At 41.0% G+C, this 27,758-nt stretch overlaps 2 protein-coding genes across 3 annotated transcripts in view; one reads left to right on the top strand and one right to left on the bottom strand.

The window, feature by feature from the left end:
- Positions 1-10,581, top strand: part of slc24a3 (solute carrier family 24 member 3) — a 69,319-nt gene extending 58,738 nt beyond the window's left edge. Inside the window, exons 11-17 of the mRNA XM_019882012.1 lie at positions 798-958; positions 1,634-1,874; positions 2,580-2,746; positions 4,003-4,117; positions 4,546-4,658; positions 6,887-6,952; positions 8,756-10,581. Coding sequence (XP_019737571.1) covers positions 798-958; positions 1,634-1,874; positions 2,580-2,746; positions 4,003-4,117; positions 4,546-4,658; positions 6,887-6,952; positions 8,756-8,905 — 1,013 coding nt within the window. The 3' untranslated portion in view covers positions 8,906-10,581. The remainder of the gene's footprint in view (positions 1-797; positions 959-1,633; positions 1,875-2,579; positions 2,747-4,002; positions 4,118-4,545; positions 4,659-6,886; positions 6,953-8,755) is intronic.
- Positions 10,582-17,750: 7,169 nt separating this feature from the next.
- The window catches only part of rin2a (Ras and Rab interactor 2a), a 43,138-nt gene continuing 33,130 nt past the window's right edge, over positions 17,751-27,758 (bottom strand). For both annotated transcript variants that reach the window (XM_019882010.1, XM_019882011.1), the window contains 4 exons: positions 24,676-24,984; positions 23,797-23,928; positions 21,016-21,179; positions 17,751-19,777 (listed from right to left, as the gene is read on the bottom strand). In XM_019882010.1, the coding sequence (XP_019737569.1) occupies positions 19,361-19,777; positions 21,016-21,179; positions 23,797-23,928; positions 24,676-24,984 (1,022 nt within the window). In that variant the 3' untranslated portion in view covers positions 17,751-19,360. The remainder of the gene's footprint in view (positions 19,778-21,015; positions 21,180-23,796; positions 23,929-24,675; positions 24,985-27,758) is intronic.

The following is a 27,758-nucleotide window of genomic DNA, read 5'->3' as shown; positions in this document are numbered from 1 at the left end:
GAACTCAAACGCGTCTTCGTTCAATGTTGTCAACTAATATCCGGATTAATTTTATTATTTATTTTATTTTCCTCAATTCTCCGGAGAAATTTTCATAAAAATTTGAAAAACCCGGAATTCCGGGAAAATCCGGAGGACTTTCATCTCTGATAAAGCCGGGCAATGTCAAAGTGCTCCTTGCATCCTTCGATTTTTCCGCAGGCGATCCTCTAAGCCATAAGTGTCAAACTCAGGTCCTGGAGGGCCGCTGTCCTGCATGTTTTCCAAGTCTCCCTGTTGCAACACACCTGATTCAAATGATCAGATCATCAGCAAGCTCTGCGGAAGCCTGACATCGAACCTGTTCATTTGAATCAGGTGTGTTGCAACAGGGAGACTTGGAAAACATGCAGGACAGCGGCCCTCCAGGACCTGAGTTTGACACCTATGCTCTAAGCAAAAAGTTGAAACATCAATGTGTTCAGCGATGTGTCCACTGCATGTGCTATATGTACACATCCGAGAGATCCACATACTCATTGACAAGTGTAATTTAAAGGCTTAGCGATGAAGTGTTGTCTCCCGGAGAGAAAAAAGATGCCTTTACTGCATTTACTTCCACATGTTTCTGTTATATTGAACATATGTCTCAATACATTTTTTAGGTCTATTTAGTGTGTCTTATAAGGGATTTCAGAAGTGGTCTAGTTTAACTGATAACAGGATTAGTTATTGAGTCCACACCTTTAAGTGTGTACTGCAGACGCAATGTATTTACTCTGTGCGTGTGTTTGTACACGTGTTTGTGTGCCATAAAGCAAACCGTCACAGGAAAACATCCGTGTTGATGGTTGATGAGCTGCTTTCAGCGTACCCCCACCAGCTGTCCTTCTCGGAGGCCGGTATGAGAATCATGATCACCAGCCATTTCTCCCCGAGAACCCGCCTCACCATGGCCTCCCGAATGCTCATCACTGAGGTAAAGGCACACACACACACACACACACACACACACACACACACACACACACACACACACACACACACACACACACACACACACACACACACACACACACACAAACACTACTACTTTCAGTTGTCGAAAGATTGTGGCTAGTTCCAATGACATATCACGTCACACACTGCTCTTGCTATCTTTCCGATTAGATTTACCCTCATTAATTGTTCCATGTCCAACCAGTTCTTTTTACATTTCTGAGTGGCAATTGGAGATGGGATATAGAATCGTGGGTCTCTATTTTCACTCTCACCCGCATGTATCATACAGCCCACATCTCCAATTTAGAAAGTGTGTCCACATACGAAAGAGGCCGATGTGTGACATTAAAGAAGAGCATTTCATGCATTTGAGGAAAAAAAAAAATCCAAATTGAATCAAGCCACTCAGCAAAGCAGCGTTGGTCTAACTAGCCTCATAAAGTCATTTTTTTTCTTGGAAAAATGCACCTTGAAAGTAAATGGTCACAACGGATGGACTGAAATAATGACGGAAGTCTGAAGACAGACTAATGTGTCCACCACTGCTTATGTGCCTTATGAAGTTTATAAAAAGTAGTACAGTACATGCTTTCTACATGAGCTCATACATGTCGTTGTAATATGTAACATGATATTTCTGATATATGTACAGAGACAACGGCTGATCAACACACGAATTTTGACCAACGGCGACTCGGATGGGCCAGTGAAAGGAACGAGCAAGCGGGCCATAGAAAACGGGCTGACTGGAGCAGAACGCGGACTCAACATGCAGCGTGAGGATCACGAGGCAGGCAATGAGACAGAGAATGAAGACAATGAGAATAATGAAAATGATGAGGAAGAAGAAGAAGAGGATGCAGAAGGCCCTTTTGTGCCCTTCCAGTGTCCAGGTAGCTGAAACAATTCTTGTTTGTGTTCCTCAAACTAAAAGCTCCAACAACCATCCATCCATCCATTTTCCGATCCGCTGATCCTCACAAGGGTCGCGGCGGGTGTTGGAGCCTATCCCAGCCATGTTCGGGCAGTAGGCACGGGGCACCCTGAACCGGTTGCCAGCCAATCGCAGGCTCCAACAACCCAAAATCTTTATTTCTGCTCATAGCATTGATATTTATTTACCCAAAAAAGCCAAAGAACTTGCACCCTCGATGAATTTTGTGGAATTGGTAGAATCTAGGAAAACGAGTTTTTTCTTGGATTGCTCTACAAAATAATGCATTCATAGCATTAGATGATGTACTTTTTTTCATGTGTAGTATCTAGTTCCATTCAAACAAGACAATACCCATCATTGAATCATTCCCTAAAAAATGTTGAGCTGCTTCTGGAAATCCATTTTTTGTGAAATCATGTCATAATTGATCAAATGTGGAAGTTACACAATGATTGCAACCCAATAATTCGGATCTGATCAATTCAAATGTGTAAAAGTAAATCCGATTTTTGTCCAAGTATAATGTAAGTATATTGTCACGTTCTGTCATCATTTTAAAAAAATTCAGACAATTCACTGTCCTTCAATTTTCATCAGTGTATGCATACATTAATGTGTGTGTGTGTGTGTGTGTGTGTGTGTGTGTGTGTGTGTATTGCAGCCGGTATATGCAACAAATTGAAGTGGCTGCTGGCCTGGCCCCTGTGCCTAGTGCTGTACTTCACTGTGCCCAACTGTTCCACACCACGCTGGGAAAACTGGTTCATGCTGTCCTTTGTCGCCTCAACCCTGTGGATCGCAGCCTTCTCCTACATCATGGTTTGGATGGTGAGCGTTTTCAGAGTCATGCCCAACCAGAGTTCCAAATACATTTGCACAACAGCGCAGAGAGAATCATTAACGTCACACACATTTTGAACCAAAGTGAATGAAAATATATTTTTTAAAGGGGAGTTAAACCAAATAAAAAAAAGAAATCAAGAATACATTGTAGGTGGCAGCACTAGCAAAACCCTGGAACTCTGAATAATGTTGAGTTTGTGGAAGAAGATTTAAACGGAATAATTCATCAACGTAAGGGTAGCTTCGTGTTGGCTGAAAATCGTTTTCACTTCAGACCATAAGTGACCCTGAAGCGCAAAGTTGTGCCTTGCCTGCTAATAGAGTAGCCATTGTGTTGCCTGAGACATTGCTGAGAGCGATGGATTTCATAATTTACTTCCGCTAATGATAAGCTAATATTGACCTTGGCCTTTGTTAAAAGTATATTAGTATGAAATATATTTGTAACTTATCAGTAATGTTATTTGTTAGTTTTCACAATGGAGTCCTGAGTTTTGTTTTTGACTTTTGAGGTCTGCAGAATAAATTACAATACATCCAAATTACATTTCAGTCGAGTTTTATTATTTTTATTTTTTAATTATATTTTATTTTATATTATATTTTATTGTATTAATTTAGCTTGAAACATCAAGACAAAAAAAAAGTTTTCCATGATACAAAACATGAATTTAAGAAATAAAAACTATTGGTTCTATTAAAAAAAAAAAAGAGGTAATTAAAAGCAATTGTTCTTTCATTACATTGTCATATTTTGATTCTTTAATAAAAACTTTGAGTTCCCTGGCATTAACCGGAAAAAAAAACATGCTCCTCAAAATAAAGAAAATATGTTTTTCTGCACCAACATTTTTTTATTTAGTGCTCAACGACCACAATTCCACCTTTTCACAAAAATCCCCAAATTAAGAGATATTTTAAATCCCCCCCTCCCCTTTTTTCCCTCCATGTCGAGATCCGTTCAAATTATTCCAACTTCAAGTGTCACATTTCAACAATCAAACTAACCCCGCAGCATTTCAACGTCAGCTCGTATATATTCAAATGCAATTTCACCCTTTCAAGGACAACGGTTACTACAGTGGACATCTTGTCTTGTTATCAGGTTACGGTCTGGATGAAAGGGTTAAATTGAATTCTTTAGTGATATTGTCTTTTTAGAATTCACCATCAAAGATTCACCGAAGATAAACACAGCGGTCTACCGGTATCAACAGAAAAAAAACATTTTTGTTTCCCAGGTAACAGTGATTGGCTTCACTCTCGGTATCCCCGACGTCATCATGGGCATCACCTTCCTGGCAGCTGGGACAAGCGTTCCTGATTGTATGGCCAGCCTCATTGTGGCAAGACAAGGTAGTCAACACACACACACACACACACACACACACACACACACACACACACACACACACACACACACACACACACACACAGTGCCATTTTGTTCCCGTTATATCTTAGTGAAAACTGGGTGGTGGTGTAGGGAGACGGCTCAACAGGGATCTTTCAACAATCATTTGATCTGTGCTTTTTTGGGCTCCTGTCATCAAATATTTAAACAGGTTTCTGGGCTTGTGGAAACATGCGCCTTTTCCATCACTCTGCTTCACTTTGTGCTCTTGACATGTCAACCTTTCTTTGGGACATCAGTCAGACACGTGACGTCGCCAGCCTCACTTTTTGAACCCCTTGCCGAGCTGCCCACGTTGTCTCCATAACCTTCGTTTTCTACCGTGCGTCTTTCTGTCGCCTTATAAATTCATCCCTTTGCTTCTGTGCAGGAATGGGAGACATGGCGGTGTCCAACTCCATCGGTAGTAATGTGTTTGACATCTTGGTGGGCCTTGGCCTCCCCTGGGCCCTGAAGACACTTGCTATTAACTACGGCTCTGATGTAAGCAGCAAAAATAAAAATGGGTCCACAATACAATAGAAATAAGCGAAACTGCACAGTTTATTTTGGTTCAACCACGGTCACGACATGGTTTGGTATGTTTCGATGCTGGCTTTTTCCTAAACTCACAGTTCCCTATTCGTTTTTTGATGATTTACATCCAAAGCAAATTTTAACTCATTCACTCCCAAAGACATATTTATATGTCTTTTCACCCTCCACACGTTCAACCCCAGATCCTTTTTTTTTTCAATTTTTCCAAGACTTTGGGTAAAAAAAAAGGGGTCTGGAATTGGCTGGTATGAGTTAATAGAGTTCTGTGTAATCAGTAGCGCTCTATCAGTGTTTATTTCCAGAGTTAGGAGTGTTGGGCTCCAGCTCACCTTCTTGGTTTTCTTTCAAATCGTTTCCATCAATTTGAATGTCAACAAGTCGAGACAGCAACTGCCGCCCATTCTGAAACTCTTTGCGACCATCGAAATTTTCCAACTGCTGAGCTGAGCGCAATGAAGCCAGATGCTAATGCTAATGCTAGCCCTCTGCCGGCGGTGACGCTCGTTCCCATCGAAGGCAAATCTAATGCATGAACATAGAATATAAGCCATTTTTTAACCTTTTGTTAGGAAAATTTCACATCCATAAAGGTACATTTCTGAATTCCATTCCATTAATAAATGATTTTTGATTGAGGTAGATAATTAGTTTAAGTCTTTTGATCTAATAACAAATAAATGTAGCCCAATAATTGCTATACATTCAGAAATGTTTAAAGGCAGTGGTTCTTAACCTTGTTAGAGGTACCGAATCCAACCAGTTCATATGCACGTTCACCGAACCCTTCATTAGTGAAAAATAAAAATATGATTTTTTTATAAATTCAAGACATTTAAAAAAACACATTTATGAGAAACAGAAAAAAGTAAATAAAATTACAGGGTAAGTATAGTTGTTTTAAATTGTATGATGTACAGTACTATCACAACAGTCACACGGCAACTACTGAGCGAACTAAATTTGCCGCATCACTGATTTGGACAAGCAATGTAAAGTCATCATCTGCAGCCAGCATGGACACGCGGGTGTGTCATAACTAATTGACATCTTGAGTCGGGTGTGTCTTAACCCCCATGGCAGAGGCTCCGTCGAATCCCTGAAACCGATTCACCGAACCCCTAGGGTTCAACCCAGTTTAATAACCACTGTTTTAAAGAGTAAATCACGGATATCACTGTTTTGAAAGATGTATTATTTTTCTTTATTATTACTATTATGATTTTAAAAACATGATGCTTATCACATAAAAACGTATCAATAATGGGCAAGTAAGAACATGTAAAAGAGTATTTTTACATTGCTCGTTACTTTCAAGTCTTTACGTGATAATATCACATTTCTACATGATAATTGTCACGTTTTTGTGTGAGAAATTTGGTGCTGGTGAGGGAGGGGGGTGGGTGGTTCCCTGGTATGGCAGCAATACGCTTCCGTAATAGCTCGATTCACCGAACCCCTAGGGTTCAATCGAACCCAGTTTAATAACCACTGTTTTAAAGAGTAAACCACGGATATCACTGTTTTGAAAGATGTATTATTTTTCTTTATTATTACTATTATGATTTTAAAAACAAAAACTTATCACATAAAAACGTATCAATGGGCAAGTAAGAACACGTAAAAGAGTATTTTTACATTGCCCGTTATTTTCAAGTCTTTACGTGGTAATATCACATTTCTACATGATAATTGTCACGTTTTTGTGTGAGAAATTTGGTGCTGGTGAGGGAGGGGGGTGGGTGGTTCCCTGGTATGGCAGCAATACGCTTCCGTAATAGCTTGCTCAATTCTCAAAGCCCTTTCATGCTTTTTTTTAATCAAGGCCAAAATTTGTGCTATCATTACAGAGCATATATTTTTGATTTTTATTCTTTTATTTTTGTAACGCCAGTGAACGGAACATAGTGACCCTCCACAGGCGTGTCTTGTGATGATCTAGCCATTTTCTCAAATCATTCAATATTTGTTGATTCATATTTCCCCACTGTGGGACGAATAAAGGTTATCTTATCTTATATTATCGTTGCAGTCTTTTGGGAATGTTTAATTTTCATTCGGTAATGCAGCTCATAAATTATACATGATAGTGTTGGGCACTGCTGATATTTGTCTAACAATTGTGATATTCATGTTTTTTCTGCTAGTAGTAATACAAGTATATTACTTTGTTGCAGATCAAATTATACAGCAAAGGACTGATTTTTTCTGTCGGGCTCCTGTTGGCATCTGTTTTTCTGACGGTGAGTGTGTGTCTAAACCTCTCATCACTTCCACCAAAGGCCGCGGTTTTCCTAGGCAAAGCAACAACACCCAAACATCTTGCAAGACTTTGTAATGGCATTGGCAAATAATGCATTGGTCCCTTAAATGAATGTGCATGTCACAAATTGAAATTGTCACTGCCACCAAGGAGGTAAGTTTTGGGGGTAAAATATTTTAGACCTCGGTCTGTCACCACAAGTTTCAAGTGAACTGACACTCAAGTGTGAAGTACTTTTTTTCCAGTACTGGACTTGGACACAAACGTACAATAGAAAAATACAGTATTTTCCACATTATAAGGCGCACCTAAAAGCATTCAACCTTCTCAAAAGCCGACTGCTCCTTATAATCCAGCGCAGCACTTTATATATACAGATATATGGATCAATATTCTCATTTCTTGGACGTAGTATTTTAAATGTTCTGTCAAGCACTTTGTAATAGCTGCAGCGGTTGTGAAGGCTCTATATGAATCAAGCTGTATTGTATTGTATCCCCTTTAGTGTAGCTCCATCTAGTGGATGCATAATGCAACCCCAGCCATCATTGTTGCGTCTATTTTATGTGCCTTATAATGTGATGTGCCCTATATATGAAAACAGTTTTAAAATAGGCTATTCATTGAATGTGCGCCTTCTAATCCGAAGCACCTTATAGTGCAGAAAATACGGTAAATGTTAAGTATATTTCAGTCTAGCTACAATAATGACTGTGATTGCACTATGCATCCACTCGATGCTTCTACGCTAAAGGGAAAACAATACAATTCAATACAGCTTTATTTATATTGAGCCTTCGCAACCACTGCAACTGCAAGAAAGCCACTAGAACTGCTCACAAACCTGGACATGAAACAAAAGTACACTTAAATGAAAGACAAAAGTTATGAAGACAATGGATTCAACAAAAAGGCACACAAACCTCATGGGCTCGCATCCACAAGGGGCTAAATTGAGCTTCGAAGTCTAGCTTGTGTCCTCCTTCCTTCATTTATTCAGTAGTTAACTCTGCTTCTGGTATTATCGTCATTTCATAATGGCTGCGCAGAGCTTGCCTTCGCAACCACTGCAACTGCAAGAAAGCCACTAGAACTGCTCACAAACCCGGACATGAAACAAAAGTACACTTAAATAAATGAAAGACAAAAGTTATAAAGATAATGGATTCAACAAAAAGGCACAAAAACCTCATGGGCTCGCATCCACAAGGGGCTAAATAGAGCTTAGAAGTCTAGCTTGTGTCCTCCTTCCTTCATTTATTCAGTAGTTAACTCTGCTTCTGGTATTATCGTCGTTTCATAATGGCTGCGCAGAGCTCAGAAAGTAGTTGTCTGTTTGAGTGTGTGTTGGTGAATGCACACTCAATTAGTGTCAGGCAGAACCCTTTTATGTTACAAATGGCTCCTGCTAATAATCACCACTAGATGGCATAGGAACACTAACGGGGAAACAACTCAATGGGGACTATAAAGAGAGTTAAAGTTTCTTTATAGTCGGCGCATTGGATTATCGGGCGCATTGTCGGCTTTTGAGAAATACAAATGCTTTTAGGCGCACCTTATAGTGCGGAAAATATGGTAACTTGCTGCTTTCTTGGCCAGCTTGCTATTATCAAAGATGTTCTGTTTCAACGAATCTTTTACCTGTTTAGAAAGAAAAAAAAAAGTTGAATCATAATACTGTACTACAAAAAGTGTTTGTCTGGCCACAGTTTTTGGCCCCTTGAGTAAATCCGAGTATTTTGAATGGTTCATTAATACATGTGCTTGTCTGTGTGTTCAGGTTATTGGAGTTCACCTCAACAAGTGGACACTGGACAAGCGCCTCGGTCTCATGTGTCTCCTCCTCTACTCCGTCTTCCTGTGTTTCTCTTGCCTCATCGAGTACAACATCTTCACCTTTGTCAACCTGCCCACCTGCAGGGATGACTAAGTTACACCCACACGCGCGCACACACTTTCAAATGACACGTGGCATTTGAATATGAGATATGTGGCAGTGCAACCGGAATGAGAAGCAAAAGTGCAAATTGAATTAACAAGAAGACTTATTTGCAGATATCCTTCGCGTTCCTGCATTCTTGAGTGGGGAATCACACCTTTATTTATTTATTTATTGACAAATTGTATTTATGAACCCTACAGTGGACAGCTTATGAGGAAATCAGGTTACACGGTGCATGAAAGGGTTAATGTGAAAAGCGGACATATAGGAATGAGTGACTGGGACGACATCCAAGACGAAAGCGGCCACAACCGCAAATTTCTGCTCGGGTAGACTTTTTTTTTTTTTCCTCCGATGACAATATCTCCAAGTCGACAGTAATCATTCCGTAGGCAACATTTGACACGAATGGAAGGTTGCAGTTGAGCACTGTGGCACTGATGTGATTCCAAGTCGGTAACGTGCCATCTGCTCGGAAGCGCCACGTTTGTTCGGCAGCCGAGACGATGTCTCAACTGTCGTTATCTGAGCATATCCTGGATTATGTTCCATTATTCCAGATCCAGAATTGATAGCGTTGAGCGATGGGACATATTGTCTACGTTTATTTATTCTCTACATATCCAAAACACACCAGGGCATTAATTATCCAGTCATATTTTGTAAATGAAAGCGTCACAGCTGATGTACGGAGGTTTGTATTTCAAAAGACTTTGTTAGCTTTATGGAGAGTTTTTGGTTCCCCCCTTGTAAATAGTTTTCTGTAAATAGCCTCGGATGGCTCATATATTATTTATTGGTGTCATACGCACATTCCTCTTCTGGAGGTCACGGAACCCTCGACAGGTTTATTTATGGTGCCAGGGGCGCTGCAATCCACTCTTAGGAGGGAAACACTTCTTTACAGATGTGTACCGACAAGCACAATTGCTTTTGATTGCTTTTTTTTTTGTTGTTGTTTTTTAAATGACTCGATTTTAGATGCACCGTGTGTTGATACTAGGAAATAAAATTTTAAAAAAAAATTACCTTGCACTGTCGAGCCTAAACTAGCTTCAGAGGAAGACCTCTTGGTCTCGGTGACTCTTTTGTTGTGCTCCAAAAATGCTCCATTGCTGATTATAGGGATGCGTTTCCTTGTAAGATGAAGCAGTTGTGTCAAGTGTTCCGAGAGAGCACTGCTCGAGTGTTGATCGGGAGTGACGGCGTCGTCGCATTGAAGCAAAGTACGGAAAATCATTGACTGCTGCTTTTCGCTCCTTTAATATGATGACTTAATTCAAAACACTGATGGCATTATTTGACGAGCCTCTCTTTGGTAGATCGATGTCTTGCTTCAAGATGTAATATATCCTAGTTGGGGTACTTTATTTTTGGGGTCGAGAAACTTTGTATTTTCTATCACCTAATGTTTAGATTTGTCCCAATTTGGTAGTTTGTTGGAAATGAATATTTTTACTAGATTTTAGGACATGTAACATGTACGTTTGTGAACACTCCTGAGGACTTTAACTCCACTGCAGGAGTCCACAAACAGCACAGAATTCACACTTATTCCTTAAAAGACTTCCACAACTGTTAAAACCTGTTGACTCTTGCACAGTACGCTTTAAAAATAGATGCTTTTTTTTCTGCTTCTAAATTTATAAGACAATGTATTTTTCCCCTCATTTATTCAATTTATTTTGATTAATCATGAGAAAAAAAGATTTCAATTGTATCGAAATGTTAATTTTTTTTCATTTTGTTTGATTTTTGTTTTGTTTTGGTGGGTGTCGCTCATTTATTTATTTCTGGCAGATTCATCTGTGCTGTTACAGGAAAACAGGATTTAAATTTGTTGAAGAATACCCGTATATATAATGCAATAATTATGATCATACAAACATGATAGTATCCCACTTGAAAGACTTTATGGGTTATAAAAAGAAAAGTACATGTCTGTGTCTTGTATGTAAGGTATGTCACTTTACCTGCTGATCTTGCATTTAAAATCTGTTAAGACCAGGATGAATACAAAAAGGACTGTGTATACACACGCACACACACACACACACACACACACATATATATATATATATATATATACACACACAGTGAAACTCCTCTACAACGAAATCATGTTTGCAGCAAGAAATTTTTCACAACAGGGGGTTTTTCACTGTAGCAAATTTGATCTCAGATGTAAGCGCGCGTGCGCACGCGCACACACACACACACACACACACACACACGCACACACACACACACACACACAAACGTATGTGTACTCTATTTTTATTCCAATAGTGCATAAGTATGAGCACACACTTATTTGACACTTCATATTGGTCAGTGTAGAAAGAAAAAAAGGGAAAGAAATTGCGAAATTTACGATCAGCATTCACTTTCACTCACATCAATTTCTTGGATGTCTTTTATTTTGCTTGCTCCGTCTTTCATTTTGATCACTTTTACCCTCTCTTCCAGCATCAGAGCTCTTCTTGTCTTAGCTGCTTAACATCCAAAGGTCCGTTTTGTAGCCATTTTAGCAATGCAACGTCCATGCTCGTCTGAATCTAACAACAAATACTTCCTGGACCCGGTGGCTTTTCTTTCCACCATCTCACTGTCTCTATTTCTTTCCACCATCTAACTAGAACTCCCCTCGATCGCCACCCAAGACAGCGTTGCTCAGCTGATGTCATGCAATAAACTTTTAAAGCCAGTCACGGGACGCTTCGTAGTCCTCGATGGCCATCGTTAGCGCGATGGAACTCGCCTTCTCTCCAATTAGCGCTCCAGTTAACGTAAGGTTTTTAGCATGATAACAAGTAAAGCATTCCAGGAAACGTTCGTTTATTTGACTGTCCGTCGAGCCACAAGCAATTTACTCTGAGCAGCTCATCGGATGCTCGGTAAACCAATGTCAGAGCAGCTATGAGTATGTTACGTTCAGGAAACTCGCAGCTGTCACCGAAATAAACATCGTTCACTATGTAAACGAGTGTAGTGGTTGCTGTTGCAGTTTCCGAACGAATCAGTAGAGGTCGCTGTTGGATTACACTTCGTTGAAGTGAATGTCTTCACGAGGCTGGAGCAGAGAAAATGATTTCGTATAACGCAACAGGGTTTTTTTTCATCGTATGGGGGGCAGTAGAATGGGAATGGTGTTAATGCATTAACACCATTCCCATTCTACTGCCCCCCATACGATGAAAAAAAACCCTGTTGCGTTATACGAAATATTTTTCTCTGCTCTTGCCTCGCAACGAGATTCACTACAATGAATTCTAATCCAACAGCGACCTCTACTGCTATATATATACACACACACACACACATTGTATGAAAGGTCTCCTCCACACTTGAAAATAATTCACTGAGGAAAATGCGGACAGGACTAGCTAGCACCAAGCTTCTCTGTTTTGTTTTGTGGCAAAATATTGTTATTTACAGTATATTACAGTACTGAAATATGTTTCAGTTTTTTCCTGGAGACCAACATGTTATGTTTGCATGCCGAGTAATTGATACAAAATGGAATGCAAGGCATTGACGATTCAGGATAATCCAGGCAAGTCACCCAAGAATAGCAGTTGATGGATTATTTCATCCATTTATTTCAGAGGTGTCAAACTCATTTTGGCGCAGGCCACATTTGAGTTACCATTTCTCTTGGAGGGCCGTTATGACTGAAATCATATTAAGAAGTCAAGAATAACTATTGATTCAACGATTGTTTAAGTTAATATCATGAGGGGTTTGGTAACAAGAAAATGCTTAGAATATATATCTTATTTATTGCATATGAGAAGAAAAAATGTGGTTAGACATTTTAGAAAGGATCATGGAAGTTGACTTTCGCGGGCCACATCAAATGATGTGGCGGGCCAGATCTGGCCCCCGGGCCTTGCGTTTGACACCTGTGATTTATTTGATCAAAGAAATGTAGTCCAGTGCACATCCCTTGTTTGGACCTTTCCACATTCCAATATTTGTCGGCAGATGCAGCATTTTCCATGTCTGGGATGTAAACTTTTTTTGGAGTATCGTACGGAACAGAACAACATATTTATTACCACGCACTTTATCCCACAGTACATTGTTACCTGTTTGTTTTGAAATGTTTCTCTGCTGCTATTTCCAACAGATATGTAAAACCAAAACAATATACAGTACGACACCGCATGGTTTTAAACTCACCAAACCGCCCGCCACAACAATATTTGTATTTGGAAACAAAATGTTGTCTTGGAGATTCTCACATGTGTGATACCCGTATAGAGGATATATCGCAGATGTATTATATGTCTATAATAGTTGTAAATGTATATATATTTTTTGTCTCCATATGTACAGTATATTTGTTGAAACTATTTTCATAGATCGTAGGACGCCTGTGTACTCCTCTTTGTTTTGTTGTGCGTTAGACCTCTGAAGCTATTTGTTTACTCGCATGGAGATTCATGTTCAATAGAGAAACGATTTATAGGACATCTTAATGTATATTCGGATAGCATTCCCAAGCACTGGATTTTTTTCAAATAATTACCAAGTAGACATGCATGCTCTTGCTTGGATGCAGTGGGATTGAAAGGGGGCGGAGAGGAGCGCTAGTTGCAGAATACATTTCTTTATTGGTGCAAAGTGTTACCACTTCTGAAAACAAGGAAAACTTCAACTGGATGGTTTGCTTTGTGTTTAGATGTATCAAATGTCATTTTAGAGATCATTTTGCTACCAGAGCATTAATAAATATGTATTTGCTAGAGGCAACTAAACATGTGTAAGCATGATTATTCCTTGTACCAAATGACTAAATCCTAATCAATGAGATGGCCAATTGTGTAAGTTTTCAATCAACATTACAAGTTTTAATATTTAACAAGCAATGCTGAGAGGAACAAAGCAAATTGGATCTGGAATTTGGTTGTCTCTATTTTACACAAAAACTTAAGTCACGGTTTGTTTACTACAACAACAAATAGTGCAACATATATCAAACCTAAATCTGCTTAAAATGATACATTCAACACAAATTACAAGGATTAACATCCTTCTAACTTCAGAAATGCATCGCACCACACAATGCAATCTGGGAACAAAAGGTATGCAAAATATGTAAAGGGGCCTTATCGGTTGCATCCAGCCACCTTTCCTAAACAGTCGTAAAATTCAACTCAGCCTATCCTCCGAGTACTTCCGGTTCATCTCACTCGGATATGATCGGATAAATTTCCCTTGGCCAAAAAATGAGAATTCGAAGAGGCCCCAGGATTCAAAACCGGGTGTGGGAAGTTTCCTTTGCCAGATTGTTTTCTGATTTTGGACAAACAAGCTGCCAGAGATGTGCCTACAAAGGTATGCGGAGCTGGCTATGTCGAGGTGCGTGGACATGCTTCCTAGAGGAGGACAACCACAGACGACGCATGCACTGGCCAGTAAAATTCACTTGCCACGGAACTAATAATTCAGCTCAACGGCATCATTGTTTCTACTGACCATCTATTGGGGTGTTCACACAGCACACATTTGCATCGGTGCTGCACCGACGTATTTTGTTGCGATATATCTTACACCGGTGTAAATTTTGTGGAGCATTCATATGTAAAAAGCCTCACTTGCGTTCACACGGCAGTTTCTGCGGCCGTGCAATACGGTAATAATAATACGGAAATAAAACATGCTAATGCGTAAAGTGTACTTCCTTTTCCCCGCCTTGTTTGTGACATATGGAAAAACCATGGTTTATTACTTCTCCAGACAAATCAGTCACCGTAAAAGGACGAGAGTAGAGAGAAAGGAAAGATGACGGAAGTACAACAGAGAACGAAAGCAACGCATTCAATACCCTTCTGTAATCAACTCTTCTCACGGGTAGCGAGTATACCCTCTGTAGCGTTTACACGTCCCATTTTATATCGGTCTTGCCCCACAAACTAGCATATATTCCAGAGTAAATTTTTAAACCATCTCCTGAGCAGGGTTAAATTTGCTCTGGTTTAGGTTGTTTTCAGGGGCTACACCGGTATAACTTTCAGTGATGAAAGTCCTCCGGATTTTCCCGGAATTCCGAATTTTCACATTTTCATGAAAATTGAGCAATAATTGCCTAAAATTAATCCGGATATTAGTTGACAACATTGAATGAACACGCGTTTGAGTTCGTTGTTTTGCTTTCACGAGCGTAGCCATGTTGAGGCACTAACACTAGTAACAGAAAAGAGATTTTCATCTCTTTATAAACACACTCGCTAAACCCCAGTGGAACGAATAAAAGACATCGTGGACAAGACAGTTGGTGTAGTAAAAAATATATATGTATTTGGACAAAAAGGGAAACACACAGATTAGCAGAAAAACGTGTCCGTCCGACTTCGACCGTCGTGTCTTCTCGGCTAGCTTAGCTTCGCTGTTGTCGTAGCTCAAAGCTTCTTTGATCTGTGACGTCGGTTGCGTCGGCGCTGAGTGGTTGAAACCAAAAGACATGAGTACATGTCCTAGCTGACGCACGAACAGCAGAGAGCAGTGGACTATCGACTGCTGCTGCTGCTAGCTATAAAATTTTTTTTTAAAAATCCCGAATTTTCAGGAAAGTCCACTTTCATCTCTGAACTTTGTACGTGTGAACGCTCTACAGGGGGCAGCCCCGGTGCTACACCGGAGTAAAAGTTGCCGTGTGAACACCCCTTAAGAAAGGCTGCTACAACTTCATTGAAATCCACCTGCAGTAAATTCAGTTGATTGGACATGATTTGGAAAGGCACACATCTGTCTATATATAGGTCTCACAGATGTGCATGTCAGAGCACATAGCAAGCATAAATCAAAGGAAATGTTTAGATATCTGAGACAGGATTGTCAAGTCAAGAACCGGTCCTCCGTGGAGAGAGGAGAGCCTTCCCTAAAGATAACCATCACTGCAGAAATCCACCGATCAGGCCTGTCTGGTATTATGGCCAGCCAGAAGCCTTTTTCCCAAAGACACCCTGAAGAACTCTCAGAAAGAAATTTCTCTGGTCTAATGAGCCAAAGATTGAACACTTTGGCGTGAATGGCAGGTATCATATTTGGAGAAAACAAGAAACCTGACCAATACCATCCTGACTGTGAAGCATTGTGGTGGTAGCATGAAGTGGGAATTTTCAGTGATACGATCTGGGAAAGATGTATGGAAACATGGTCGTCATGTCGAGACATTCTGGATGAAAACCAACTCCAGACTAGTCAGGACAGCTGACTGGGGCAAAGGTTTACATTCCAACAGGACACCAACCCGAAGCACACAGCCAAAGACAACAAAGGGAGTGGTTTCAGGACAACTCTGTGAATGTCCTTGAGTGGCTCAACCGGAGTCCGGACTTGAATCCATTCGAACACCTCTGGAGGGATCGAGAAATGACTACTGCACTGATGCGCCGTATCCAACCTGATGGAGCTTGTGGTGCTGCAAAGAGGAATGGCCAAAACTGCCCAAAGACACGTGTGGCAAGCTTGAGATAACATGTTCATGAAGACTTCAAGCTGTAATTGCTGCCAAAGTTGCACCAATAAAGTATTGAGCAATGGCTGTGAAGTCATTTGTAATAAATCGGCAAAATCTTAAAAAAAAAAAAAAAAAACGCTTTTGGTGTGTGTGTGTGTGTGTGTGTGTGTGTGTACTTAATCCGTTTTGGGATGAGGCTGTCAAATAAAATATGGAAAAAGCGAAAAGCATGTGAATAATTCAGGACTTTAAGTTGCTGTGGCTGCGGCGAGCGGCCCGGTTGTCGACTGGTAAGCACGTTGGCCTCACAGTGCAGAGGTGCACTCCACACTTCCTGTGTGGCGTTTGCACGTTCTCCCCGTGCCTGCGTGGGTCTTCTCCGGGTACATTCCAAAAACATGCATGACAGGCTGTTAAATTGTCACTAGGTGTGAGTGTGAACGTGGACGGTTGTTCGTCTCTGTGTGCCCTGCGATTGGCTGGCAACCGGTTCAGGGTGTCCCCTGCCTACTGCCCGAAGACAGCTGGGATAGGCTCCAGCACCCATACCCACCCTTGTGAGGAAAAAGCGGATCGGAAAATGGACAGATGGATGTAAGTGCGGCAATGCGACTACTTCACATCATATAGTCGGCATTTAAGAGATTGCCTGTCATACGTATGTCCCTTGAGAGGGACATCCTAACTTTACAGACTATTAAATAGGTTTTTAAGGGGGAAAAAATATTTCCTGCTTGTGTGTTTAAGCACGTCTAATTTTACAATAGGTGAGGTGCATAAGTGCGCACACACACAAAACATCTCGGTCGAACTGCCTTTTGGTTTTTAGTGTCCCTCTTGGAAGAAAAAAAGCATTTATTTCAAAAACAGGGATGTGATCACTCTGTGTAACTGCTAGCACATCCTCCAATGGTTATAATACTCTAAACATCCATTCTTCCATTTTCTGACCCGCTCATCCTTACAAGGCATGCTGGAGCCCATCTCAGCCGTCTTCGGGCAGTTGGCGAGGTACATCCTGAATTGGTTGGCAGGCCAATCGCAGGGCACACGACCATTCGTGCTCACTCACATCTAGGGACAATTTCGAGTGTTCCATTAACCAGCCATGCATGTTTTTGGATTATGGGAGAAAACTGGAGTACCCGGAGAAAACCCAAGCAGGCACGGGGAGAGCATGCAAACTCCACAGAGGAAGGCCGGAGCTGGAATCGAACCCACGACCGCTGCACTGTGAGGTCGACGTGCTAACCACTCGCCCACCAGGCCGCCATACTCTAAACATTTAACTTTAAATGAGCAGAGGTATTTACTCATGTGAAAGCAAGTGTGTCATTATATACTGTAACCATTTCCATCCGAAACTATTTGTGCAAAATGATCTTTATTATAGCATTGAATGGCCACAAATGCTTGTCTAGGGTATTACAAATATTAGTATTACAAGAGAAAAACCAACTGTGAAAAAAAATCCCTGCACAGTTAAATATATTCACTTTGATGGATTATTAGTCAATTAAAAAAATACAATGAGGAAAAACAGCAATGCAATTTAAAAATGTCAACACTTGGTTCCCGAAGTTATGCGTGGTGCGCTACATAAAAGTTACTAATATGAAACACAAGCAGTGAGGTTTCTTTCAGCATTTCTGACATATCACCTGCAATTAGCACTCCAACACGAGTTTGTTTTCTTATTTGGGGGCAGGGGTGTAAATTGATCATTTATAGTAGTGGGAAAACCGTTACATTACATTTCAAGTAGACACACAGTACACGCACAATACTGAATTCGGTCGTGTCCATTGTCACGTGCCTCTTTTGCCGTTTTCTCCCTACTTGTTTTTGTCTTTCAAAACGATCCCCTCTTCAACATTTTTCACTATGGCCTCTCACCAGCTCAAAGCACACACGATTCATGATAAAAACTGACCTTAAAAAAAAATTTTACAAAAAAGATTTTTCAGTAGCAGAGACTTTTGTAAATCTGCAAGAATGCCTCCATTACAGACAAGTTTGATGAAGATAGCGACATGTTACTAAAAATTGTCAAGAGTAATTACTGTACAAAAAAAAAATTACTGGCAGAATTTCCTGTATTACCAACATGACAATCTAAATGCTGTTCCAATATTTATTAGATGTCTATCATTGATTTTCATACAAAAGTACAATTTCTTAACATTTACTTGTATTAAGCACTCATTATATTCATACAAATGAGGATGAAAATGACAAGTCTATGCACAGCATATTCATTTCTTTTGGGAGAAAATACAGAAATCAAAGTCTTTATACGGGAAGGTTGCTGGAAAAAAACAAAAAAAACCAAAACAAATCTTGTCTCGCCCTCACTCTTTCCCTTGATCCACCAACTTAGCTGTGCAAATATTACGGACTTGAGAGTGCACCTCAGCCACCACTAGGTGTCTCTAATTCAAAGACAACATACAGGGTCAAAACAGTTGACCTGCAACTGTAAGACAAAATGCAAACACATCCACTGACAAGGTGCTCTATTGTTTCCAGTGAGTAATATAGTATTGGTGTTGCATTTTATTTGAGATTTCCCTCTATGTTCACCAAACGCAGCCGCAATCACGCCGGCGTTGTGGCCGGGTCAATCATAATGCTGACGTGTCTTCTTTTCTTATTTTAAAATTAGAATGAAATCACAAAAATACTGATTACATTTCATGAGCCCAAGCAAAAAATGTTGCCTGCCGTAGTTGGTTCACAGGAAGCAAGCTAAAAGAAGCAAGGAACAAACTTTCACTTCCGTCGCTGCTCCCCTTCCTCCGTCTTGTCTGTCGGATCAAACTTTCTACACAGAGGATGTTTGGCGTGACAGCCGAAAGGAGAAGTTGGACTGCCACAAGCGCAGCGTTGTGCTATCGGTCCAACTCTTGACGGACACGCCAGGTGTCAGTCAGGGACGCTGTCCAGTTGTCGACCCTCCTGATTGGCAGTCTTCCTTAACGTGACAGTCTGAGGTCTGAATCGGGGGAGGGTGCGGGTGGCTCGGGACTGAGGTCGTTCAGGTTGGCTTGCTGTTCAGAGGTCAAAGTTAAGTTGTTGGGGCTGGGCGAAGAGTCATGAGGGGTCGCCGGTGAGGTGCCGCGATTGGCCAGGCGGCGGTAAACAAAATGGAAGGGGGGCGCTTGCGGGCGGCTGTGGAGCTCCGCCTTGATCTTCTGAGGATGGGTGTCCGGTGCGAGCTGCTGGCTGCTGCCCTCCGTCAACAGGAACAAGCCATAGCTGTCGGGGTCCGACACTTTGAACTTGAGGGCGCATAGCTGACACACCTCCTCCACGGTGGCGTAGGGTCGGACAGCGAGGGTCTTGGCGGTGCAGCCGCTACCCAAATCCTGCAGCGCCACCCGCAGGTAATTCTAGCAGATAAGAGTGAATAAACAACTTGACATCAATTCAAAAAAACTTAGTTGGCTGTTAGCTACAAATACAAACATCCATCCATCCATTTTCTGATCCGCTTTATCCTCACAAGGGGGGTGCTGGAGCCTATCCCAGCTGTCTTCGGGCAGCAGGCGGGGGACACACTGAACCGGTTGCAAGCCAATTGCAGGCAGGGCACACAGCAACCATCCACACTCACAGCTAGGGACAATTTAAGAGTGTCCAACCAGCCTGTTATGCATGTTTTTGGAATGTGGGAGGTGTTACCCGGGAGTACCCGGACAAAACCCACACAGGCATGGAGGAAACGTGCAAACTCCACACAGGGAGGCCGGATGAGGCCGACGCGCTACCCACTGGACCACCAGGCCTCCCACAAATACAAGCAAGTGACAAAAATAACTACTCTAAAATACAATGATCTACTTTGTCAGCCACTTATAGCAGTATTTAGAGTCTTCTAATCAATTATACCTGGAGAACGTTGAGTGTACCTGAATTATGAAAGGGCATCATTCTGAATTTTGAAGAGGTCATGATGGGTCTTTAGTTTGCTAACAAGCAAGCATCTCATGTTCTCTTTTTTTTTTTCTTTTTTTCATGACGGTGTTTGTTCAACTGTATCAAATTCTGACACCGTAATTGAGTTATTCCTCAGTGGTTTTAAGTGTTGATTCATTTCATGACTTTAATGAGTTTTACTGTTCGCAAAATCCTTCATTTTAGTTATTAGTTTGGTGTTGAATGTTTAATTTGGTGTGGGGGGGAAAAAAAGTATTGTGTAGTGAAAACTCAACAAAAAATATTTTAACAACCATCCACAAACCAAATACAGGTGCTGTATAAGAGTCTGCAGACATTGAGGTAGAATAAGCGCAGTGCATAATACAACTAGAACCTTCAATAAAACTATGATGGTCTCACTTTCCATCCCTTGTTTGCCAAGTAGCCAATCCCTTCAGTGCATTTGTAGCGTCATTGGAAAGTATTCCACAACACAAAGTACTACAAGCCACTTGCTCACTTCGAAAGATTCAAAGTATTCTTAATTTCATTCCTTTTCGTTAACTACAATAACCTAAGTGAGAGGGTCTGTCGCCAGGGCTCGTGAGTCCGCGTACTTCGTTCGCGAGTTCACAGCTTGGTCAAGCGTTGTTCAGTGTGCAGCAGGCTGCCCGCTATGTAGCCATGGGACCGAGATTATTGGGCTTACTTGGAAGTCATCAAAGGATGGAGCAGAGTACAGAGTGGTGCGGCGCTGGTGCCACTGGCGCAGTGTATTCCTGGTCTCGGAACTCAGCACCCTGGCTGCCTGCTCCTCCTGGAAGTTCCGGATCAGTGACATCGCTCCGTATGCACTCGTCAGATAATAGCCACCTGTGACAACAGGACAAAAAAAAAATAAAAATAAAAATAACTGTTCAAATGGCCACTATTTTATAGGCTCCCTTAGATGACAAGGCTCTAGACCGGTGTTTTTCAATCTTTTTCGAGCAAGGCACATTTTTTTCATTGAAAAAAATTCCGTAGCACACCACTACCTGGAAATGTGAAAAAAAAGCTTATTTTAAATATTGTGACTATAAGCGTTTTTTTAACATTGAAAATTAACGCAATATTATAACACATTGAATAGCAATCCAGTCGACATCAATCCAATATTTGGTGCATTCATTTTAATGGCAAGTAAAATATAGTCAATTAGAACCTTAACTTGCTCAGGGTCGGATTTTTTTCTGTGTAACAGCCGGTTCTTTTTCTCCTGGTCGTTTGCGCTCTCCCGCAATATTGTACCAATCCCTTTTCCCATCTTGAGTCTTTGAGTAATTCCTACATCATTCAAATGACTTTTCCGCTGAATGTGTCGCTTGAGGTAGTCCAGCTTCCATTCAGCCCGTATTTTTCCTCCGGAAAATTTGCTTACAGCTTAAGCTTTGCTGCAGACGTTTCTCACTCGAAAAAGAAAATACAGTAATCCCTCGTTTATCGCGGTTAATGGGGACCAAACCCACCCGCGATAAACGAAAATCCGCGAAGTAGCGACCAATTAACATATACAGGTTTTTTTTAAAGTCCGCAAAAATTCCACAAACGGTCCGCGAGAAGCTGCAAAAAAACAGTGAGTCACATAGATCAACATATACAGTACTGTACTCCATGTATATTAATAAATTTTTTTTTTTTTAAAATCCTTTTTTTTTTTTTATGTTTGAAAAAATCCGCGATGCACTGAAGCCGCGATAAACGAACTGTGAAATAGCGAGGGATCACTGTATCTCACCCAGTTTCACTACTTGTTCTTCTATTTGCACATACTCCAACAGCCATTCCAACTTAAAAGTTCTTGTTTTGGTTTGGGGGAGTCGACGTATCACGTTCACTGCCCGGTCGTTTCGCCATGATAAAGGATAAGCATTAGTGTCACTTATCGCCACGGCACTGTTATTGTTATGGAGCAGAGAACATGCGCAAGTATTGTCAGTGCCGTGATTGGCTGCATAGCGTCATTGGATCACATCGTGTGATTGGCTGGACACTTGTCACTCACTGAATTACACAGCAAATTGATACAGAAAAAAAAGTTCTATATCTACAGTAATTCATTTGCAGTGCGTTCACTGCGCTGCATAGGTTCTCTTGTGCGCTGAGAGTGTGCGACAAGTGCGCAGTTGCACAGCTTAGAGGGAACATTGGTGCCATTGCATCTCCGGTAAACGTAAATCTAAATGAAAGATACCTTTCATTGTATTGCCTCGTGTCGGGAACTTTGCCTTATGCTTCGAGACAAGCGATTTCCTTGCTGCTGCTGCTTCCTACCGGTATGGAAGAGTACTACATGATTACTCTTCCATGCGATTGACTGCACAGGCATACATATTATATAATTTCCCACGGCACACCTAACAATATCTCACACGGTTTGAAAAACACTGCTCTAGACTGCCCCGAAGTGGTTGCATTTTGTCCCTAAAATATGAGACAATGCTCGAAAAAGTTTTATCCAATTACTCAAGTTGGTTCAATATTTTTTGTGACTGACAAACCTCAGATCAAAAGACTTATTTGGAACAACGGTGGAGGGCATGGATCGGGGTGAGTCTCACGTTGCGAGCTTCGGCTTGCCCAAGCGCTGCTAAATTCATATCTGGCGGCAGCGGGAACACGGAATGGAACAACAAGGGCAGCGAGGCAAAATGGCGCTTGTCGCTAGATTATTGTGTCCAATAATACACATAAACAACTGCGTGCTAAAGATGACTTTTTTCAACGGAGATGTTTTAGGACAGTGCATAGCAACACCAAGACATTTTACCTTCGTTAACACTTCACTTGGAATACGGCCAGTCAGTGAAGCATCGCTCAAGCTATTCTTTTTTTCAATGCTGGGTACTTCCAACTACGCCACTCACAAAAGGTTAGGGATATTTGGCTTTCAAACCTTGACAGGTGAACTTAATGTTCGAGGAGCTTTACGGCAAAATTCACAACAGGCGATCCTTGAATCGAATAATAAATTTCCTGCTTCAATTGGAGCTGCTCATCAGGCTTTTTTTGAGAGGAGAAACGAAACTGCAAATACCGACTAGTCAACAACTTTAATTATTGCCGCTTTTAGTCATCGATGTCGTCATGATTTATTGACTAATCCTGGCAGCCCGAGCGCAGAGAGTGCCAAATTTGCTGCTAAGGCTTACACTGCCAATCTAAAGAATAAGTTTCCATTTTTTTTTTGTATTCTCTAGTATTTTTTTAGTGTGACTTGGGGTTTATGTTGTTGACACTTGCACAATAAAATGTGAATTGATGTTTCTGCAAGTATTTGTCAGTAATAAAGTGAAAATGGAGGGAATTTTTACTATGCAAGAACAGCTACCATGTCCAGTCCCAAAATATTTTAGAAAATGTAATTTTAGAGGCTGCTATGCTCCTATTTTTTTTTAAATGATAGATTTAATAGATTGCTGAGGAGCTTCTTCATTTCGAAAGGACACACCTTCTCCGTGAAGCAGCGAGGGGTCCAGCAGCTCCATCATGTAAAGTATCTCAATGTCCAGCTGTGGCATGTCACATTGGGCCAACACGTAGGTCAGCATCGGCAGGAAGTCATCGGCACCATACAGACGGCCTGAGACACACACACACACACACACAGGTACATTTCAGGTACATTTACACATAAAATAGCAGAGTCAGATAATGCAGCTTCCACTTTCACAGGTTTCATATTTTTCCTTTTTGTACCTGTGTTCTCGGGCTGACCAATTTATCAAATTGAAGCAAAATGCACTTTTCAAATCTCAAAGGCTGCCATTTGAAAACCTCTTCATTTCAGGCCGTCTGCGGCTTTTTTTTTTTTCTTTTAACATTTTCCAAACTGCTTATCCTCACTAGGGTCGCGGTTGTTTATTCGTATGTCTACGGTCAGTGCTTAAGAAGTACAGTCAACATTTTTGCATAGAGTTTCCATGAACATTTGAGGTGATAAAGCCAGATTTGTTTGCATTATTGTTGTAATCCGATTTATGATTTCTTTGCTTGTGTTCACGCCAGGCTTGCTTGCTAGAATTTTGTCAGGCTGTCATATAGTGAACTCTTAGAGGACTGTAAATCAAACTGACTCGATAAATAAACTGTCTTTCATATTAATTCATGGATCATTTCCCTTAATTTTAGCAACAAAAAAATAAAAATAAATAAAACTAGGTTCCTTTTGCTCGTCACATTTTTCATGCTGAGGAAGGACCGTGAACATGCAGCCATGTGTCAGACTCATTTTATATTTCCAGTTGTGAGGGTCATTAGTCAGGTCGACAGAGGACCTTTTGTATAATAGGAGAGTCAATGTGTATGACTCCTGTCCAAGTTGCGCTACCTGAATTGTCCTCCATGATGGTGTAGATGAGTTTGCAAACCCTCAGCAGCATGGTGACCTTCTTTTCCGGAGAGTACAGCTTGCACATGGTGTGAAACTTGTACTTGATCTTCTCAATAGCTATCGGATCGGGTGGCACCGTGTCCTCCACACCCATTTCCTGCGGCTGCCGAGCTTTCGCCAAAGACATGTTGTCCCTCAGCTCCTGCCATTCTCCGCTGCGTACCTGGAACTCCTGCAGTGCGGCACTAATCATCGGTTTGAGAGGCTTCAGAACACACTTGTGCATGGCTTTCTCCAAGACGTGGTCTGAAAAGAGAAAAGAAGAAGTGAGATCGGGATACGCTGATTTCACAGAACATTATGATTGTCACCTAAAATTAAACTTTGCATTTTTTTTCTGGGGGACCTACTGAAAATCTCATATATTTGCAAGTTTGTGCTATTTAAGAAATTCGCAAGATACGAAATGTTGTCGCCAAAGCCTTGCCTAGTGGGAAAGTAGTAGAGTGTACTGTAGAATGCACACCGATGCCAAGAATCGGTGTTGAATCGACCTTGACGGAGACAAGCTTTTAATGTCGGGGGAAACCAAGTTTGGCCTCTGTTGTTTGTGGAAGAAGTTACGAGAAAGTCTTCGCCGTGTGTGCTTGTACACACAGTTTGGCTGCATTTTTCTTGGTCTTCTATCTTACATCAAAACATATACAGTATAAGCTATTTTATTTTTGAGTTTGAAATGATAAAAGTTTGGGGCTCGTAGTTTAGAGTATATGTATGTTTTAAAATACCGGGAATTAAATAATAAAACAAAATACAGGCAATTGTAACATTTTCAGGGTGGTGTAAATTAGTTGTGATTTTGCACTATTCGTAGCGATGCCTGACAAACACAGAGGAATTATAGTTTGCATGAATGAGAGAGCTTGTCAAGGCAATGTTTGTGGCAAAAATACATAACTTGTCAACTTATTTCTTCAGTCGAAAAATGATTTCGAGACCAGCAATCCTGTGTATGAAGGCCTTGGGAAGTTTATGCTGATTTAGCGACACAAAGAAGCTGAAATCTATTTGGACTTTTTTTTTTCATGATAATCCATAAACGACTGTAAGATGTGCAGTGAAGACATTTTTTTTTTCATGATAATCCATAAACGGCTGTAAGATGTGCAGTGAAGAAGGTATTAAATGAAGACAAAAGACTGTTGGAAATCAATGTATACTGTCCAGTATTTTACAAATCCATACAAAGTTGTAAATGGTTAAATGGTCAAAGCAAAAGAAGTTTTTGAGGTAAACCACAAAAAACGGTCGTATTTTGTTTGCGTTAAACAAACACATAAATGAAGATCATATAAAGGCTCTTTCACGTTTTTCAATTGCCAATTTTGAAAGGAGGAATGGGAGGCTTCCTCATTCCGGTTCAATGGAGACAGCAACACTGCTTCCCCGCGGACGGAGGCGGGATGGCCTTTCAACACGTGAATATTTGACGTGTGTGGATCGCTTTTAAAACGGCGATTCGTTTGTGTCCAACGCGCATTCGACAATTCACACGTAAAATTGAACATTAACAAATGATAAGTCACGACAAATGCACACACAACAGTAAAAACTGTGAACATCGCGCATATATTTGTGGATCTAAAAAACACGTGAAAATCGCGAATGGATTTGTGTGAAAATTTTGCCAAACCACTCCCCATGCCTACACCGCATATGCCAAATAACTTGGAACACGGTGTACAATGCACACTGTACACAAGTCAGTCTATTGAAGCACTTCAACATTGACATCACTCTCCTTATCGGTCTTGTGCACACAATTAGCCACAATAGCAAAAGTCAAGACAGTCAAGGACAGGTCGGGTCTCTCCGGGATGTCTTTGCTGCTTACGTCGTCGTGTCATCTTGAAGTTAAGACAAACAAACACCGACTGCCTGGTGGCCGGAGTAAGAACTCTGGCGAAGGGAAGAGTGCACACGAGAAGCGGAAACGCGCCAACATCACTTTTTTTTTTTTTTTTGCATCTCATCTCGTGCAGTCTGACGAACACATGCCATGATATCATCCAGACAGGATGGAACCCAAACCGCAGCACTGCTGAATAAGAAGGAACGAGTGTGCCTGTGTGCATGCGTGTTGCTGACTCCACTCTCCAGAATAGGGTCAAGTCAGTTGTTTTATTTTCTAACTCGGCATGTGCAAAGGCTAATTCTTACTCAGCAGGATTCATCATCCAAACACATCAATCCAACCTATCCATTCTTGTCACTATGAATCATTCACTTCCACCTCTATCATCTTACATTTTTAATTCCTTCTGTTGCTGGCTCAGCTCAAATGGAACTTTGCAGTTGGAGATAGATGTGCACTTGTGAAAGACTGACACAAACAACTTTGCAGCTGGAGATAGATATGCACTTGTGAAAGACTGACACAAACAACACATTCTCATTTAACTAGAAACTGAATAACAGCTACCAGCAGGATGTTTGTGTCTTTAACAGTGTCAGCACAAGGTTGTTGTTTTTCAAATGGCAGTTATTATGATACTGAAAATCATTCTCATCTGCAGAAAATACAAGTACTGTATGTTTTCTATTAGACAAAGAAACCACACAGTCAGCCGTAGATCAATTTCTCAGTCGAAAACAAGCCCACACTGGCACACAAAATGGTCTCTTCCCACTTGATTTCAACATCTCTATTCTCTCATGGGGCCTTAAACTAAACAGCTGTAATGGGGCAGTTGCACTTGTATTTAAATACAGGTAGTGGTAATTTTCTGGTTTATTATGAGCAAAACAATGTAGTATGTAGCCAGCAAAATATGACTGCCCTAAATTCATACATGGCAATGGCGAGTGATGAAAAAAGTGGGAGGGGCGTGGCCTGGACGGGGGCGTGGCCTGGACGGGGGCATGGTTACTTACAAAAGTGGCACTAAACATGCTGAAGATGAAGTGTATTAAATTTACACAGTTTGAAAATTGAACAGAAAAAAATCCCAAGATCGCCACTATTCTTTCAAGTGAAAATTTGTGCAATTTTGCCTATGCATTCCTGGTGAGCACCAATA

Source organism: Hippocampus comes, unplaced genomic scaffold, assembly GCF_001891065.2.
Source record: "Hippocampus comes isolate QL1 unplaced genomic scaffold, H_comes_QL1_v1.1 scaffold36, whole genome shotgun sequence".
In the NCBI taxonomy this organism is placed as follows: Eukaryota; Metazoa; Chordata; class Actinopteri; order Syngnathiformes; family Syngnathidae; genus Hippocampus; species Hippocampus comes.
Note: the sequence above shows the minus strand (reverse complement) of the source record. Positions and strands in the feature narration are given on the sequence as shown.